General features: G+C 38.5%; 1 protein-coding gene across 13 annotated transcripts in view; it reads left to right on the top strand.

The window, feature by feature from the left end:
* The window catches only part of ESRRG (estrogen related receptor gamma), a 612,697-nt gene that overhangs the window by 528,664 nt on the left and 64,701 nt on the right, over positions 1-19,332 (top strand). For all 13 annotated transcript variants that reach the window (XM_042444949.1, XM_042444960.1, XM_042444954.1 and 10 more), the window contains one exon: positions 2,471-2,632. In XM_042444949.1, coding sequence (XP_042300883.1) covers positions 2,471-2,632 — 162 coding nt within the window. The remainder of the gene's footprint in view (positions 1-2,470; positions 2,633-19,332) is intronic.

Raw genomic sequence — 19,332 nt, 5'->3', positions numbered from 1 at the left:
CAAAACATCAAACTTGTCACCAGCCAAGCTTTTCTGGGAAAGGAATTGATTTGTGATACAGGACCACAATGGAGAAAAATGCCACCACTGCAGCATGCATTTATCTAATTTCAAATGGAAGTGGAACATGGAAGAAGATCTTAGATGAAAAATGAAAGTTTTGAACAGACAAAGAAGGTCCTTTAAATAAGTAGATTTCAGTGAGTTGGGGATTCACACCCTCCATCTGGCATTCTATTTTATATTTTGGCCTGACTGTAGGACTTAGGAATTGAACAGTTCTCTCTGAGAAATGGAGCTGCTTCTGAGGTTTCTCAGACTTTTTCAGCCAAAGCTCATGATTCATTGAGTCCTAGTCACAGTATGGGCTCAGTTCATCTGTGAGAATGTTGTTACTCCCCATATATGCTGCCCCTCACTCCTGGAACCTTCTTCCTCCACAAGCAAGAGCCATCACTTCTTTAACCAGCTTCAAAACGGAGCTGAAAACCATCCTATTCAGAGAAGCTTTCCCAGGCATCGCATAATTGTCGCTTACTATCTGATGTTCTGTTGTTGGCTGTTTATCGATCCATTTCCTGTATTCCTATGTACTGTATATGTATTATCCTACTTGTGATTATGTATTTTCTCTGGATAATGATTAACCATCCATTATGAAGCCTTGCCCTCCCTCCAGTCCATCTGCCTTGGTCCAGACCTCGGAGGTTGAGAGGAACTGCTGGACCTCTTACCCTTTCCCTCCACCACTCCCTTCTCCTTCTGTGTCATGTCTTTTTAGATTGTAAGCCTGAGGGCAGGGAACCGTCTAACTAAAAAGATTTCATGTACAGCGCTGTGTAAATTTACAGCGCTTCATAAATAAAGGTTAATAATAAATAATAATAATATATTACTAGAAAGAGTGGGTAACAGTACCACCTGCGGTATCCATTATCTAGAAGCATTGAGTATTGGATACTTCCCCTATGTTGGTTTTACTTTTCATCTACTATTTCAGGAGTATCTCCTTTTGAAGTCAGCTATCTATTATTATTATTATTAACCTTTATTTATGAAGCGCTGTAAATTTATCTATAGATATCTCTGATGAAGAGGTATTTTTTCAAAGTACATTGGGCTTAATCCTTTGAGAATGAATAACTGTACAGCTTTGTATGTTATATTTCTGTCTGTTTTCATTTTGCAATGGCACCCTTTTGGTGTGTTCTTATTCATGCCAGTCTTCCATTTCCATCATGACACAAAGGTATGCCTTAGCACACAGTGTGATAATTACTGTGAAACAGCTTTTAAGATGAAATCAACTGTGCTTATACAATTCGGATCTATTTATTTCTGTTCTTTTTAAAAAAGATTTTATTAGAGTGAGAAGCTGAACACTTAACTGTAGAACAGGGGTTGTAAAACATTATAGACTGAATTATTCACATTAGGGATCATCTGGTTTCTGAGATGGAAAATGCTAATTGGAGACAGTTACCAGAAATTATAGAATCCAGACTTTCCTTTCCTTTTTTTTGTCTGAGTTATTCTTATCACCTTTTCCCCAGGTGGAAAATTACATAATTTCAACTGCTTGTAGGAGAATAGATTTACTTGAAAGATTCAAGTGTCATCAAGACCAACCTTGTGTGAAAACAAGTTTACCTGGACAGCAACCTTTTTGACACATTCTTGATTTTATTTCCAACTCTAAATCCCAATGACTTTCTCTCTGATTCTTCAGATATTTAATTCTTTCATTTCTTATAATTGTGGCATGTATGTGCAATGACCAACAAAATACTTGTCACTGTTATGTCAGTTTATATGTATGTGTGTAGGTTGGGAGGCAGAGAAAAACTATATATTGAAGAAATCCCTTGAAAAAAAATTTTTTTAGTGGAGCATCACTGTTTTGTCCCACAGATGTGAGATAATCCTTGTCATCTTTAATCTCTATATTTCTATACTGTTTTTCTACTTTAATGGGACAATCTCCAGCTTTTTAAAACATGACTGGCCCCCAGCCTATTCCGCATCTAAATCCAATAGAAAATAAACTGTAATACTTTAGGCATGGGTCAAGTATCTACACTGTAGAAATAAAGCACTTTGGCACCACTTTAAATGCTGTAGCTCCATCTGATGGAATCCTGAGGTTTTTAGATTTACAAGTCTTAAGCCTTCTCTGCCAAAGAGTTCTGATGCCTCACAAAATGACAAATTACAGGATTCTGTAGGATGGAGCCATGGCGATTAAAGTGGTGACAAACTGCATTATTTCTACAGTGTAGGTGTACCCTAAGAGTTTTCCTCCATGTAACTAACTCTTTTTAGAAGTAAAAATGCAGCTCTGATAATTTATGTTTTGATCTACAATTGCCCAGCATGGCCACTGATGTGTTGTATTTTATAAAATCCTTGTCCAAGGTCTAAGTGGGGGGGGAAACAGAGTGATCATCTCTAACATGATTTGTCTTTATAGATAACAAGATTGTCTCCCATTTGCTGGTGGCTGAACCAGAGAAGATCTATGCCATGCCTGATCCCACTGTACCAGACAGTGACATCAAGGCCCTCACCACTCTTTGTGACCTGGCAGACAGAGAGCTTGTGGTCATCATTGGATGGGCTAAACATATTCCAGGTACAGAATATATATTTTATGTGACTGTTAAAAATTGTAATGTATGTTGTTTTTATTTAATTTTATGATTTCACTGTTTTGTCTGTCCCTCCCCCTTTTCTATATAGCTTATGTGTATTTGACTATAATATGAATTCGCTCTGCCTTCTGCAACATGTGCATACAGCATGTGCTTTGGCCTTATTGGAGCTGTATATACAGATGTATGTGAAAAGTTTCCTGCAGCAGACCACAATGCCCTGGGTCTACCTGGAGTGTCTTTGAAAGCAACACTCCTCAGGGCAACCTAGCAAATAGTCATAAAATGGACACATGATATTCCTAAAGTTGGTAGAGAAATTTCAAAGGGATGATGAGTGTCTGTATTATATACCTGTTGGGAATCAAATGTCAGGAGTGCTAAAACTCTGGAAAAACTGAATTTAATTCCTTGTGTTCATGATGACTAAACAAACACCAGAGTTGAAGAAAACTAGCAGCTATTGCTCACTATTCTCACATCCAATTTAGCTGATGATCATTCTGCGTACGAGAAGTAGGACTGATGGTTGCTAGTCCGCATAGCTCAAGCAGAACAGACTGTTTGTAAAAATGGATGCAGCACCAATCTAATTCTTGTGTGACTTCTACTTGAATGTCATGGTATTTTATACTATTCCAGACCATCTGAAGATTAGAAGTAGGGCTTGCTTTCAATTCATATTTTCTTGTGTCTCTCCTTTAGCAAAATGTGGAGATAGCTGTCTACAAAGTCTTTGACATTAAAGCCCAAAAAGTGTTAAGCAACTTGTGAGAATGATTTAATGTTCCCATTCATTACCTATATCTCATAGGGAAGAAATAGAAATATTTGTTTATCTTTTTTCTTTGTTTCCCCCAAGGCAAATGCAACTGAAAAAAACATTTTTGAAAGACTTTGAATTCATAAAAGCATTAATGATTAGAGACTAAGCTTTCCTCACATTCAGTGAAGTTGTATCTCTTACTAAGCATGTGTGTGCATGCAGTTGCACATGTGCGCGCGTGTGCGCGCGTGCGCGCGCACACACACACACACACACACACACTCTATAGCAGGGCTGAGATGCCTGGGTAAATTTCCAAGGCACTGCACTATTAACTGCTCTGTGAGTTAATAGAGAAGCCAGTTTGCAGAACTGTCACTTGTTTCCTTTCACAGATATTAAATCTAGGAATTGAGAAGATGAAAAATGAACTAGCTATTCATGTTTTAGCAAGATGAAAGGTTACGTTTGTACTGTACATTGCACTCAGGTTGGATTTGTGTTCACATTGTGGTATCCTAAAATAGCTGCTGTTTTAGGCAGCTGTTAGCCACAGAGATTGGTGTGCTTTAATGTCTTCAGACATTCTCCTTTTTGACTCATGGCCAATATAGTAGAGACTTGCAATCTGTGGAAGCTGCTAGTTCCCATAACAATAGGACAGTGAGTTCACTGCAGATTTTAATCCATGCTTTGAAGGATTTAATGCCCAAGATTCTGAACCCCATTTCCAAAATAACTTTATCACTTTGGATAGCTCATATAAAGCAATCCCGACCCCAGATTGTATTCACCATCCTCTGACAAGGGAGCCACCACAGTTACCACTGTTGGCAACAAAAGGTTTGACTTTGCCAAATCAATATATGGTATTCATCCTTCATAGAATCATGGAATCCAAGAGTTGGAAGAGACAACAAGGGCCAACCAGTCCAACCTCCTGCCATACTGGGATATACAATCAAAGCACTCCAAACAGAGACAAATCTAACACATCTCTCTGAGAAGTGCATGCTACCCAAAGCTACACATGTTTTGGCATCTTTTCCTTTCTGGAAATACAAACATTTAAGCAGCAACAGTATCCACTGCCACAGCCTAATAATATTTTTATAAATGATTTCCAAAATCAATTGCCAGGGGTTGCCCTAGCTACCCTTTCAGTTCCTTTGTGTGACCTTCTTCCATGCAACAGCACACATTCTTCCCTGTCCAGGAGACCTGTGATGAATAAAAACCCTTTTGCATCTTTCCCTTTACCTTAACAATTGATTTGCCTTTTCTCTCTGTCAGGACACTATATTTTTCCTGCCTCACAGAATATCTTCCTGCTGTTTTGACTTCTTTTATCCATCTTAGGTCTTGGACCATTTCTCTCTTTGCCCTTCATCTGGTTTCTTAGCTCTCAGCTACTTGTAACATCTCTTCTTGTCAACTGGAGTGGCTATGTTTTCCATCAGTCACATATAAATTTTGTTAAAATGCAATCAAAACCCTTGTTTCATAAACTATACAGTTTTCAGCAAGAGGCCACTGCACCAGTTGCAGGGGGGATGGGGGGAGGGATGACAGAAGTCACTGGGACTGCCAAAAATAAAACCAGAAGTTACCAAAAGTCCTCTTCTAGTTTTGAAAGTTGTTTTTTTAATGTTAAAAAGTGAAGATGGGGGCTGCAACATATTTAAAAAGTGAATTGCCAATCTTTGATATTTCCAGGAAAAGCAAGTTTTCCCCTGCTCTTTCATTGTTGGAAAATATGAGGTCCAGGAAGTTTGGAGGATTCTAAGATTGCCAAAAACAGCCTCAGGACCTTTTCCCACTCCCTGCTGTATGTGAACATTGAAAGGATTTTATTATATACAGCTTGTAAACAGCAATTAGACCTGGAAAAAGCACCTTTAACAATACTTATTACATGCTGCCTCCTGTGATCAGTATTTGCTGTGTGCCCAAAGCACAGTTAGAACATCCCTTTTCATTGACAAGGGAAGCCCATCAATGACTTCCCAAATGCAATAGTCCCCAGATGCAAAATGTTAGTGCTGGGGCAGTTGCAGTACTGGCAAAAACATGGTGTCAGGGTCATTGCCTCTTCCACGTCACCCCTTCCTTACTATTCCCAAACAAGCTGATCTTTCTTTCTTTCTTTCTTTCTTTTTAAATCCTTAAACCACAGTAGCAGAACTCCAAAACAGCACGAAAAAATGAAAATAAAAAATAAAAAGCTCTAGAAGGCAGAAAGGCAAAATGAAGGGGAAGTTAGGGAGAGAGTGAAATGGCAGAAGCAGCCAGTTGTGCAGATGTGAAATAGTGGCTGCTCACAAATAGGTATAATTCCATTTTCTTTAACAAACCTATTTTGAATGGAGCTTTTATGGTAATGTTCTAAGACCATCCATCCATCCATCCATGAGACTATGTATTATTGGCTAACACACTGCAAGCCACTTAGAGAGTGCTTAGCACTTTAAAGAGGTAAATAAATTTAAGTGCTATTGGTATTGGTATTGTTATTGCTATATTAGTACTGTGCCAACACTTTTGGCATAGCTTATTTAAATTACAAAAAAATGGGATGGGACAAAGAAAGAAAAAATAATACTTTGTGGAACTCTTTTGTTCTCTCTGCCACCCTCTGGGTGGCTTTGAAATAACAGCATCCTGAAATTGCAGAGGACAAGAAATGTTGTTGAGAAAATTAGGGCTTGCTGTGATGCTGATTTTCAGAACGTCACCTAAACTGTGTCATCATGACTGTACATGTGGTGTTAGCCAGCTGATATACTGTCCTGGATGTGCATCATACTGCCATGCTGATATGGTGCACATAATGGATGTGGGCTTGATTTAAATATGAAGTGAGCCAGCATGAACAGAGTGCCAGCATGGTGTAGTACAGTGGTTCCCAACCTGTGGGTCGGGACCCCTTTGGGGGTCGAATGACCCTTTCATGGGGGTCGCCTAAGACCATTGGAAAACACCTATTTAATTACAGTTATGAAGTAGCATCAAAAATAATTTCATGGGTTTGGGTCACCACAACATGAGGAACTGTATTAAAGGGTCATGGAATTAGGAAGGTTGAGAACCACTGGTGTAGTAGTTTGAGTGTTGGAGTAGCACACTGGAAGACCAAGGTTCTCATCCCTGCTCAGCTGAGGATACCCACAGGGTGACCTTGGTCAAGTCACACACTTTCAGCCTCAGACAAAAGCACTGGCAAACCCTCTCTGAACAAATCTTGCAAAGAAAATCCCATTATAGGGTCATTTTAGGGTCACCATAAGTTAGAAATGCTTGAAGGCAGACCACAACACCACCCGCTTTGAATGCTGCATGATAGTTTTTCTATGGTGCAAACATCACCTATAAATTTAGGCTGTTACAATCCATCTGGACCTACTCCATGCACCAGAATCTGAGCTTTAAGAACATGATAATGATTGAAAACCAGAAAGCTGGAAAAAATATAGGAGAAGGTTGAGGGTTCCCCCGCCCCTTAATACATCAGTCTCATTTCAAAATAATGCTACTTAAGGTTTAGTGGGAACAGAAGAAAGTGTTTCTGCACATAATGCACAATTAACTGCTGGGGGGTTCCCCCTCAACACAATGACCAACAGTTTAGACCACTTTATAGAAAGATTAAACAAATTGTTTTTTGTGGGTTTTTGGGGCTATGTGGCCATGTTGTAGCAGAGTTTCTTTCTGACGTTTTACCAGCATCTGTGGCTGGCATCTTCAGAGAATGCTTTGCCTGGAAAAATTGGCCCCCCCAAATATGCCTCAGAATAATGGGAGCCCTTCAGAATAATTTGTCCAATTTAGAGCTCTGATATATCCCATATTATTGGAACAAAGCAACAATATCAGTATTTTATAATTTTAATACCTCTACATTTCTCCCTAACTCACATATCCCATAACAATGGTCTATAATTCTCCATATGATTCACATGGTCCATAATAACAACTAATTTGGAGCATGAAGGACTAATCTGGAATGAGATTAGCTAAGGATGTATTCAGTTTGTCCTGTTCATCCCAACCAATCTGACAGGGATTTGTTCTTGAGTGGGACTAGAAAAACATGAACTCATTGCTTGTTTGTGGTTTGTTAGCTGGGCACAGATAAATACACAGAAGCCTGTATCCACAACTGATTTAATATACCTGCTTGCATGTAAGATTTTGGGATGTATCAAGAAAGAACATAATGAACAGTGCTCCTTTGCCACTGATGGTACAGCATGCAGCTTTGCTTCTGAGACAGGTTTTGCTTTTCAGTGCTTTCCTTAACATTACAGCTAAGATCCTGTCTCTACCAGTGGAGCTGAACAATATAAAGTGCAATTTTGAATCATTCTAATTACTTCCCAAAACCAAATAATAAACAGCAATCAATATACATCTAAATCATAATTTGCTTAGAAACAAGGACAGCAACACGCCATTCTGAACTGCTCCATATTTTCCTCACAGAAGAAATTTAGTTGTTCAGAGTTTGCATCACAAATGGCTTATAAACGAGCTTTTGAATCATGAGCAATGTTTTTCTGGTACAGTTAACTTATTTCTGTCTCCTTAAACTAGTTTGTCTTTATGCTTTGAATGCTACAGTAATTTCTTTAATCAAATTGATGGAAGTCCTTTTCCCAGCCCACACTGAAACCAATTTATTGGTCATGATACGCCAGCTATGTTACTAACAGTCGTAACGAACTGTCAGGCAATATCGCAGTGAAGCTAATTTGAAGTCATTAGGTGTGCAGCGTTCAGGCAACAATTTGTTACAGTGGTTAGGAACACAGCTGACATTTCTGAATGGCTTTGTTCAGAGCAGGTCTAGATGAGCCCAAGCAAATTGTAAACTAATTTAAACATCACTCTGTATTATACTAGCTACTTTGTCTTACACTGGTTGCTAATAAAGCCCCCCAGATTAAGTCAAAGCTAGTTAAATAGGTGAGTTTGAGTTTCATCTCTAGACAATGCCTACATCAGTCTTCCCAATATGGGGGCACTCGCCCTAGAAGTCAGTCGATAACACATCATAGTGATTGCCAAATTTCTTTTATCAGTTTGATTTGTGCTGTGAGTAGGATACATGGCATAGACTTGCTTATGGGTGTGGAAGAAAGCAGGCAATTGAGAGTAGGAGAGGGAGAGAGAAGGACAGAGTGAGCACAAATAATGGTTCAGTGCCTAGTGTTAGCAATGAAAGCTGTTGGGTGCTTTAGACTGGCATTCTAAATTACAGACTAGGAATTTGAACCAGTTGTGAGTTATTGAGGAATACTTAAACAGCAGGCCAACATCAGAGGCAAATTCAAAACCTGGCTTACGATTCTATAGTAGGCCTATTAGCCAAGTATACAAATTGGTGTGCACTTGGCAGGAGGGAGAGGAAGACAGAATTGGATACAAAAGCTTTCTTCTGCAAGCATTTTTTTTAAATGCAAAGCTCATTGATAAAATTTTCACTTACTAACTGGTCATGTATCAGCTAAATACTAAATGCAGAAGGTATACAGTGGATCCTTGTTATACGCTGGGGTTTGGTTCCAAGATCCCCCGTGTATAACAAAATCCGTGTATGCTCAAGTCCCATTAAGTATAATGACATAGCAAAATGGTGTCCCTAATAAAAAATGGAACATCAAGGTAAATTTATATTTTTTTGGAACATTTTCAATCCGTGTATAAAAAATCCGTGTATAAGAAGGGCCGACTGTACATTAAAAAAACTGGTGATCTTAGTGTTTGATATAATTTTTAATGACAGGAAACCATGTCTGCAAAAATCAAATTTGGTGATTGAAGGCAATCTAGCTGTCACATATTTACTAACTTTATCTGAATTCTAACTAATGAGAAGCTATATATATTGAGATTATATTTTTTGTAAATAACTTCAATAGTTTTTATGATGTCACTTCTTTATGTGCACAGTCAGCCCTCCTTATCCATGGATTTTCTATCCATGGATTCAAGCATCCACGACTTGAAAAGATTCAAAGAAAGTATAAATTCCAAATAGCAAATCTTGATTTTTTTACTTTACATAAGGGACACCATTTTGTTCTGGAACCAAACCCCAGTGGATAAGAAGGCCCCACTGTATAATTGTTCTCATGCACTTGTAAAAATAAAATAAAATAAGTATATTCTGATATATATATATATATATATATATATATATATATATATATATATATATATATGAAATTCTCTCACTGTTCTCTATGTATCTTGAGAGAGAGTTAGAGAGAGAGAATTGCTATTTTTTCATATATACACACATTTTATTTTTTTAAAAAATCTTAATTTGTTTTATTTCTTTAAGAAAACGTATCCTGCCTTTTGTATACAAGAATCCTCACAATGGCTTACAAAATGTTTGGAAATAAATGCATTAGTAAATACCCTGCCACTGATGTCAAAGCTCCTGTGAGTACATCTTGCCAAAAAGAAAAACAAACAAAGAAAAAAAACCTGTGATAAGTTCACCTTAGGGTTGCCATGTTGGAAGTCATAAGAAGGCACACAAGAATAACAAAACTAACTTGCATTGAAAGCATAAATGTAGGCTTGACTTGAATTACCACTCAACAATTGATTCATCTATGTCCAACAATTGACTGTAGGCCATAATGTCCAAGCAAATCCTGATCCAATTCCATGCAAGCTTCCTTTTCAAAGTACAGTATATTTAACAGTGAGATCGTGCACCTGAACCTGTCTGCTTAGAACTTACTCACAATTAGTGTAGGATAGTAATCTAAGGGAATTTGTGTAGCATTTGCAACCAGTAAAATTAAGAATGATGTTCAATGTAGTACAGGGTTGTTTTTTTACATGAATTTCTGTCATATGACTTGACATGATTTTAACAGGTCAAATGAAATTTTGAATTCAAATCCTTAATTTCTCAGAAGAGGTACCATTGTATTCCATAGACATTTGCTCTCACTTCTTTGCTTTGGAGACATTTCCTCAAGATTTTGAATGATGCCTTCCAGTTCATGATTCTTTTTTTTTTTCTTTTTTGCATTCTGTTGCCCTTTTAAATTCCACTGACAGTTCCATGCTACTGGAACTGGGCATAATAAGCTTTTCTTGAACAAGGAAGGATTCTCACAAGATCCCACAGTTCTACAGAAAGGGACCTACTACTAATGCGCATACACACAGAGAGGCACACCCATATATTCAAAGGGTTTATCATTGTATAGAATAAGCTTACTTGCATTACTAAATCAAACAAATGAAAAGTATTGTTATGATACATGACCAGATCTTATCAGCAGACAAAAATGATCACAGTGGCATTAGGAAATTCTTGACTTTAGTTACAGGAGCGTAAAGGCACAAGAACAGATGATGGTGCCCTAATAGTCCTTTTTAAGAATGACAGCGCCCCACCATTAGCATCTTTTTCTATCCTTGGAAATTGCTCATGCCTCGCTTTTCTGGTTCCTATCTGCCTGGCTCTTTTTTATTTCTCTTTCAATTTCATCCGCGCTCGGATAAGCGCATGCTAACACAATATGATTGAGCTGTAAAATGGAATGCTGTCGCCTCTAATCTCTTTTATGTAGATATGGAGGTTCTTCCACACTCCACTTCATTCTTTCTCCATTGTTGGCCTTTATAGAATAGGTTGCAGAGTAATGGAAGCTCACACTGTCAAATATTAGAGCTAGGTTTCACAGGGTGTGATAAGAAGATTATCAGCCCAGCGTCAGATCTATTGTTGTTCTTTGTGTCATACAGTATTAAAATATTCTTATGTACTGTAACTTCGTTAGTAAAATACTACAAGTATTTAGGAAGGCACTAAGGCTGCTTTGTTTCCAGTAAGATAATGCCTACATTAGCTGACCTAGATAAAGCTTTGAGTTAGATTTACAAAACCTAACTTGGATACTGAAAGCATTTGGTGGTTTTACTATGCATTGCACTTGGAGAAGAGTCAGTTTTGCTTTTTAACATCTTAAAAGAATAAAGGCTATTTTTTCCATGAGATGGGATTCTGCTGATGTCTGACCACATTTTCAAAGTCACTTAGGCATTGTTTCTGTAATGCAACTGTCTCATTGGCATTCTACAAAAATGTGCAATGCTCTCCTTTTACTAAGTGGAAGCAGGAAACATTAAGCTCTTTAAATGTGCATAACAGGAAGTTTAAGAGACAAAATGTTCTCTGTCATTTTGTTTTGCAGACACAAAATGCCATCAACTAGCCAATGCAACTTTTTACACTTAAGATTAATTTTAGTTGGTATGAAAACATTATATCTGGATTATTCTAAATTATTCTAAATTATTCCTAATCTCAAAATGGTGTGTGTGTGCATGCACATATATGTGTATTTTTTTAAAATAATAAATGGCCTTCAAAGGCTTCCAGACATGTTTTATTATTTATCTGCTGTAGCCACTTGGTAGAGTTAGGATACATTTGTTTCTACAGGTTAGGCAATGTGAAGGCTTACGGTTACTTCATATAGTGCAACCAGTGCAGAGATATAAAGCTATAATATTTGCATAGTATATCTAACATAGTAAACAAATGAAGTAAACAAATAACAAACAAATGAAGCTGAATTCATGTTTGAATTTAGCCTTAGAGAGTTACAAACAAGAACCTAAAAGTACAAACTTCATCATTAGGAGAAAGATAGGCAACTGTGGCCCTTTTGATGTTTTAAAACCAAAAGTTCCCTCATCAGTGGAGTCAATGATGAAGGATTATGGGAGGTACAGTCTAAAAAAATCTGGAGGGCCAATTTTTCTTTAGAAAAGTTCAGAGCAACTTATACACCACTGTCCTAGTTAGGCATATCACTTACTAATAGTGCCTTAATCAGATATGGATTAAACTTCAATTTTTAAAACATAATGTAGTCTATTGAACATTATCTAGTCTATCACATGTTGAGTTATTTTTCATTTTGATGGTGTTATTTTGAAGTCTTGAGACATGCACTTTCATTGAGAATAAAAAAATCTGTCACTCTTCTTTGCAACCTAGTCAAAAATGAATGAAGGTAGGAATTGCAGGCACCAAGGGGTGAAACAGACTGCCTCGAAGGGGTGGCTTGAAGCCGCCCCTGACAAAGCCAGATTGGGGGCACAGCAACTGCATGCTGTGGCCCCAATCCACTTTTTTGCTAGCCGATAAAGAAGCAGTAAACAGCCGCTCCATTTTGCGCCAGCAAAAAGCTGGCTTTTCAGCCCAAGTTTAAGGCACTCCGGCAGTGTGAGGTATATAAACACCATGCTGCTGGAGTGCCTGGAACTTGGCCCACATGTGGGCAGCCAGGCAGCGTGAAGCCAGCGTCCGGGTGTCTTGGGGGCATGCATCATGTAAATGCTGTGCTCCTAAGCCGCACGGAAAGCAGCACAAAGGGGTGATCTGTTTTGCCCCTGATTAAGCTTTTCTACTTGGCTTTCTGTGCAAATATACCCATTGGAGCAAAAAAGAAAAGAAAAAAAAAAACAGAGTATTTTCACTCAACTAGGTAAGGCTCTAAAATGTTTTTGGCTATTATAGTGTATATTGGCACGGAGAATAAGCTTTTGAACTGAAAATTTTGTACAAAATTTGCAGGTATCTGTGCAAGAAGACTTGCTTTCTGCTCTGTTATCTACCCCCCTCCACACACACATACACTAAGCAGTTCTATGCAAACTGGGTTTTTTTTCATACTAAGTCTGTCATTGAAAACAAAATTGCTCAAATTTCCCACACAAGCAAAGTCTTGCTCAAAATTCTGCAGCAGAGACTCCTACCATATATGTAGCAAGAAATCCCAGAGGTACAAGCTGGATTCAGGAAAGAAAGAGGCACTAGGGATTTCAGGGCAAACATATGATGGATAATGGAGTGCACCAGAGAATTAAAAAAAAAATCTATATGTGTTTTGTTAACTACAGCAAAGCCTTTGACTGCATAGATCATGAAAATCTATGGAATGCTCTCAGAGAAATGGGAGTGCCACTACATCTGATTGTCCTGATACTCAGGGCAAGAGGCAGCCATCAGAACTGAACAGAGAGAAACAAAATGGTTCCCAATTAGCAAAAGGGTCGGCAAGGCTGCATACTATCACCCTTGTTACGTAAGCTATGTGCAGAAAATATCATACACAGAGAAGGCTTAGTTTCAGAGGCAGGAGGCGTGAAGATTGGATGAAGGAAAATTAACAACCTAAAAAATCAACAAATAAAATCAACAAAGACCTGGAGCAATTACTGAAGAAGGTCAAAGAGGAAAGTTCCAAGGTAGGCTTAACGTTGAACATTAAGAAAACAAAAATAATGATCATGGAAGTTCTACAAAATTTCACCCTAGATAAAGAGAGCATTGAGATAGTCAAAAAGTTCACATACCTTGGATAAAATATTGATCAGAATAATGACTATTGTCTAGAAATAAGAAGATTGGGCTTGGGAAGGGCAGCTATGAAAGAACTGGACAAGATCCTAAAGTGTAAAGAGATACTAAACACTCTGAACACTAAAGTGAAGATTGTCCAAGCCACTGTTTCCATCATCACGATGCCTGGATGAAAGAGCTTGACAGTGAAGTCAATACTTTCAAGAGGGTTGGACTGGATGGCCTTGTGGTCTCTTCCAACTCTACGATTCTATGATTCTATAATACAAAGAAAATCAATTCATTTGAGATGTGGTGCTGGAGAAGAGTGCTGAGGACACAGTGGATGCATTGGAAGACAAACAAATGGGTTCAAGATCAAGCCCAAACTCTCCCTGGAAGCCAGGAGGATTAAATTGGGGCTGTCATACTTTAGCCACATTATGATGGAAAAGAGAATTATGCTAGGAAAGGTAGAGAGCAGTAGAAAGAAAGGGAGACTATATTCCAGATGCTACAATTCAGCCAGTGAGGCTGCAGGCCAGAACCTGAGGACAGTGGGGCTTGGAGGTGCCTCATCCACTGGCTAACCATGAGTCAAGATCAACTCGAGGGCAGTTAACAACAAATTATTTTCAATCTATTCAAATATGAGGATGATAGAAGCCGCAGTCCAAGAACATCTTGAAGGCCAGAAGCCATCAATCCCCAGTCTAGAAAATAATTTTTATCTAATGCCTTCATTTGATCAGATATTATATGCACCTTGCTCAAAAATGTTAGCCCCTAATCTATAGTTGTTGAGATTTTCCATCTTTAATAATCTGATGAAAGCATCCTTGCAACCTGATTTCAGTCATAATTCATCTTAAAACAATGATAAAATTATTTTTAAAAGAATTTTGTCACCTTTTCCCAGAATAAACTTAACTAGAAAGTGATATTTTTTTGCTTTGAAGAAAACTGTCTGAAAACGAATTAATGCGAAATCCAACAGCCAGATTAAAGACTAGGTCAAGGCTGGGGAAAATTCATTGGACTGCAGTTCACATCACCTTTAGTTGTACTTTTCGTGTGTCTTCAGGTTGTTTGTGAGTTAATCTAAATGAATGAACCTAAAATGAATCTGTCATGAGGTTCTATTGGCAAAATTTGTTCAGAAGGGGTTTATCTTTCCCATCCACAGATTCTGAGAGTGTCACCTGCCTAAAATCACCCAATAAGTTTTCATGGCAAAGCAGGGATTCAGACCCTGGTCTCCAGAGTTGTAGTCCAATCCAGCTCTCTTTGAATGTGCTAGGTACTACTAATGAGAATTTCAGTCCATCAACACCTGATGGGCCAGAGTTCTGATGTCCTTCTTCAGCCTACCCCACCCCTTGGGCTGGTGAATGAGACCTCATTTTTAGAAGACAATCCAAAAAAAATGATCTCTTTTTGGTACTAGAGCAGAACCTTTTTACTTAAATGGTCATTCATGGCTTCTGTTTTTAAGTGACATTTTAATCCTGCTCAGGGGAGATTTTAGGCCACATTGGCACTGCAGAAATAATGCAGTTTGACACCACTTTAACTGACATTCTCAGTGCTATGGAATTCTGGGATTTGTAGTTTTTTGAGATATTTAGCCTTCTCTATCAGAGAACTCCAGTGCCACTTTGTTGTTCCGTGGTTTTTGATGTTTTCATAAGATCTATTTCATTTGTCTCATCAATTATAGTTTTTATTCTGAGCCATGCTTTGAAGTTCAAGAGTGGCATAAAAATATATGTATTCAGTACATAATGCTATAGTGTGTTTTAAAGCTGGAAATTTCATTTAAGCATCTTACTTCAGAGGGATAATATGGAACACTGAAAATCTCTGGTGTGCGTGTGTGTGTACACACAGTGTATACACATACATATATATCCAGACAGACATGAATATCTGCATGGTTACATACAGCCCCAGATTAATGATGTTTTTTATCAGTTGTTAAACACTAGTTTAAAAGCTACTGGAGTTCTTCATATTTTAATGATGTTAAGTAAAATATTTGGATTGAATGAAGTTAGAAGATTTAAATCTTTCTATCATTTCTTTTTATTCAGAGCAGAAGCTGTATGTTGTTGGCAAATCACACTCTTTCTTAGTCTGCTTCTATAGGAGTTCTCTTTTCATCTCTTTTCAAACCTACTCTTTTTCCTTTCTGTTCCTCAAAACATCTGTGAATATGTCCATGTTTACACACACACTAGCAATTGTACTCCCCCCCCCCAACAATGTCCCCCTTTATCTGCTTCAACCAATCTCCAAATGAATGCATGCCTATCATGGCCTTAGCTTTGACACTCTGGATATATTGATTAATAGTTGCCCTAAGCTCCTTTTAGCAAATCAAATTTTCACTTTTAGCAAGGATTTCGCCTCTGATTTATTCAGCAAAGTGAAATGCACTAAATTGACTTTGACATTCAGGGAAAATGGCTGAAAAACAAAGAGGAGAGGAAAGAGATATAAATTGTGTGGCAGCTGGATGCACAGAAGAGGCACCGTTTTCTTTTCTTTTCATTTTTTTATAAAAAGATATCATTGCTTGGTTGAAAACATGATGCATTTAAACATAACAAAAATGGCTTGCTAAAATTAGATGCAGGGGCTGCACATTTAGGACAGGTACATTTTGCATAATAAGATGTTATTCATCTGACCCCATTGCCGACAATAAAAACGTCAGGATAGTAAAGTTTGAAAAAGTATATTTTAAAGCAATGCCCAGTATTCATAGACATAAAGGGATGGATATGACACATCTGCAAAAAAAATTCTACCTATACATTTGTTTCCTGATGCCCAGTAGTCTTGGCATGTTAAAAGTAATGAGCTGGAACCAGATTCAATGTATGACTACCTCTGGATCCAATGCAGTGAACTGTAAATAAAACAGTAGCCATTCATCAATAGACAAAGCTACTGTATACTAGTTGCTATTTGTTATTTAAATGCCATTTCATATATCCATACATGTGTGCGTGCACACACACACACACACCAGAATATCTACTTCAATAAATAGCTAATGATGTAATAGAGGCTAGTCACAGTGGGATTAAAGTTAAATGACATAAATGTGATCTATATGGGTGGTTTAAGCATTATCTGTCTGTCAATGTTTCTGTGTTTTATTATTGTACACTTGATCACTAAATATATTAAAATACAAACATAGTTCATAAAATAGGTACAATCATATTAGCATAACAATATAAAACATACATATTTTCAAATATTACAACACACGTTACTAACATTCACCTATATTTCATTCATCTATATTTCTTATCTTATAATTCCAATCAGTATTGATGATCTTTCAATTTCTTACACTTTCACTCTATCCTTCAACTTTATACATTTCATCTATCCCTTCTGTCTCTTAATTTCATTTTCTTTACTACTTATCCAATATCTTCCTTATCTTCCTCTCCTTTCCCTTTCTTTCATTCTTTCTCCTCCTTCCTATATTCTGAATTCTCCTTCTTTCTCTTACCATCCTTTCACTAACTCTAACCTTCTCTGATATTCCTCTACCATTTTCCATTCATAGGTCTCATTCTCACTATGATTTAAAGCAAATTGCTGATCACGTTATATGACCGGCATTCCCATTTGAAACCAATTACAATCCTATTGTGATTGGTTTCAATCACGATGAAGTGAGACAAATGCAAAAAAACTGCTCTTTCCTGACACTACTTCTTTGGCAGTTCTTTTGAAAAGAATCAGTTCCAATGCGTGTTCAACAAGTGGGAACGACAGATCTGAATTGCATCATTCTGGAGGGGAGAGACTAATGGCAGAGGAGTGTTTACCATCTGTCCTCAGTTTTTGGTAGACCCACCATTCCAGCCCCTTTCAGTGCTGTCTTTGTGCTTGTGGTGTGACCTATGGGCGCATGATTCTTTTTTAAAAAAATTAATTTGATAGACGATTTGATTAATTGATTTTGCAACTACTTGCAATTACCCAGGCGATCCGACAGCTGCTCATAGTGAGGCAAGTAGTTGCAAAACCAATGAATCAAATCTTCTATCAATTTATATATATAGTTCCCAAGGCAAGCTGTTACTTGCCCTATCCTATACATGAGGGGAGTGATAGAGGAGCATGCAGTCCTTTAGATACATGAGTCCCTTACTTTTAATGATTTTATAGTGTAAATACATACTCACCAAAGTTACCAGTACTTTACAAAGTCATCAAAGATAGTAACATGTTGCCTCAGATGCTGCTGCCGAATAACCACAGGAGACCGTGCTGGAGGAAAGGCCACAACTTTATTAAGCAAACCATTGGTAGGGTTGGCACAAAGCATGAGGTCAGGATCTGCGAAATCAAACAACCTCACGTTTGTCTGATTAACCACAACCTGGCACCCACCAGGCATTGGGATGACCTAGAGGCTAAAGACCACCGTATCACCGCATCTCTGCCATGCGTTCACATATTCGCTAAGCCCCTAGTCACTGGGAGGTGCTCTCGCGTTATGGCCCCTACAATGGCCATACGCCTGCCCTATTCGCCCCCAGGTCCCGACTGACTCCCAAACCAGAGCTCCGTAGCCCTGGCACCACACCGTGCAGATCCTGGCCTATGCTGCCGCCCCAAAGTTGTGACAAAAAACCCAAACCCAAGCGGTGGGTGGGTGGGAGAAGGCTCAGCTCCTCCTCCCTTCCTGCTTGGCTCCTAACCATCCGGAGCCAAGCGCCGACTGAAGGCCGGGGCTGGCAGCACGGCCTATATAGGCCTAAGCCCCGCCCTCAGTACCACCTGACCAGGAGACTCCTCCTCCAGGGCAGCTGAACCAATCATCTGCCCTGGATGACCGGAGCTCCCGGTCACCGAGCCCAGCTCCCAGAGCGTTGCAGGGCAGAAGGGCCTCCCTTTCGCCCCGCACACTAATAGGGAGCTCGGGCAAGCCCCAGAGCACTCTGGGGCTTGTAGTCGTTCACTGCGTCTAGCGGCAAAGCGGTCAGCCCGCCGAGTCGGGCAACCGCTTTTTGTTGTTGCTGCTGCTGCCAAAGCCAAGAGGCCAAGCAGTATAAAAGACCATGGCAATTGTCTCTCATTATTATGCAAACTGCCATTATTATACATTAACCAACGGATTGTATACATGTGTATACACATTATACTTTAAGGGTGAGAGATTCACTCACCATCATGCTGTCATCCTCAACCTTTAATCTGCATTAGGTTTCACTCAACCAGACCTACTTTTGAGTATTCCTATTTAGTTTAGGCTTGAGCAGTTAGAGGTGGTGCCATTATCCTTTTGTTTCTGTTTGTACTACATTGATTTTGCTGGGTTAGCAGACTGCACTGTGAGTTCCTTCCTTTAATTTTCATAGAGAAGTGACCTTATTAACAAAAGAAACAGAATATAAAGTGCTTCCTTTTTCTTATTTTCATGGTACTGCACTCTCTTCTCCCCCCACACACTTCATTTGTAAGAAATCTAATAGGGCAGCTGCTGCAGTGTCTGACCT

The sequence above is a fragment of the Sceloporus undulatus genome, chromosome 1 (assembly GCF_019175285.1).
Source record: "Sceloporus undulatus isolate JIND9_A2432 ecotype Alabama chromosome 1, SceUnd_v1.1, whole genome shotgun sequence".
Lineage (NCBI taxonomy): Eukaryota > Metazoa > Chordata > Lepidosauria > Squamata > Phrynosomatidae > Sceloporus > Sceloporus undulatus.
This window is presented reverse-complemented; position numbering and strand designations above follow the sequence as displayed.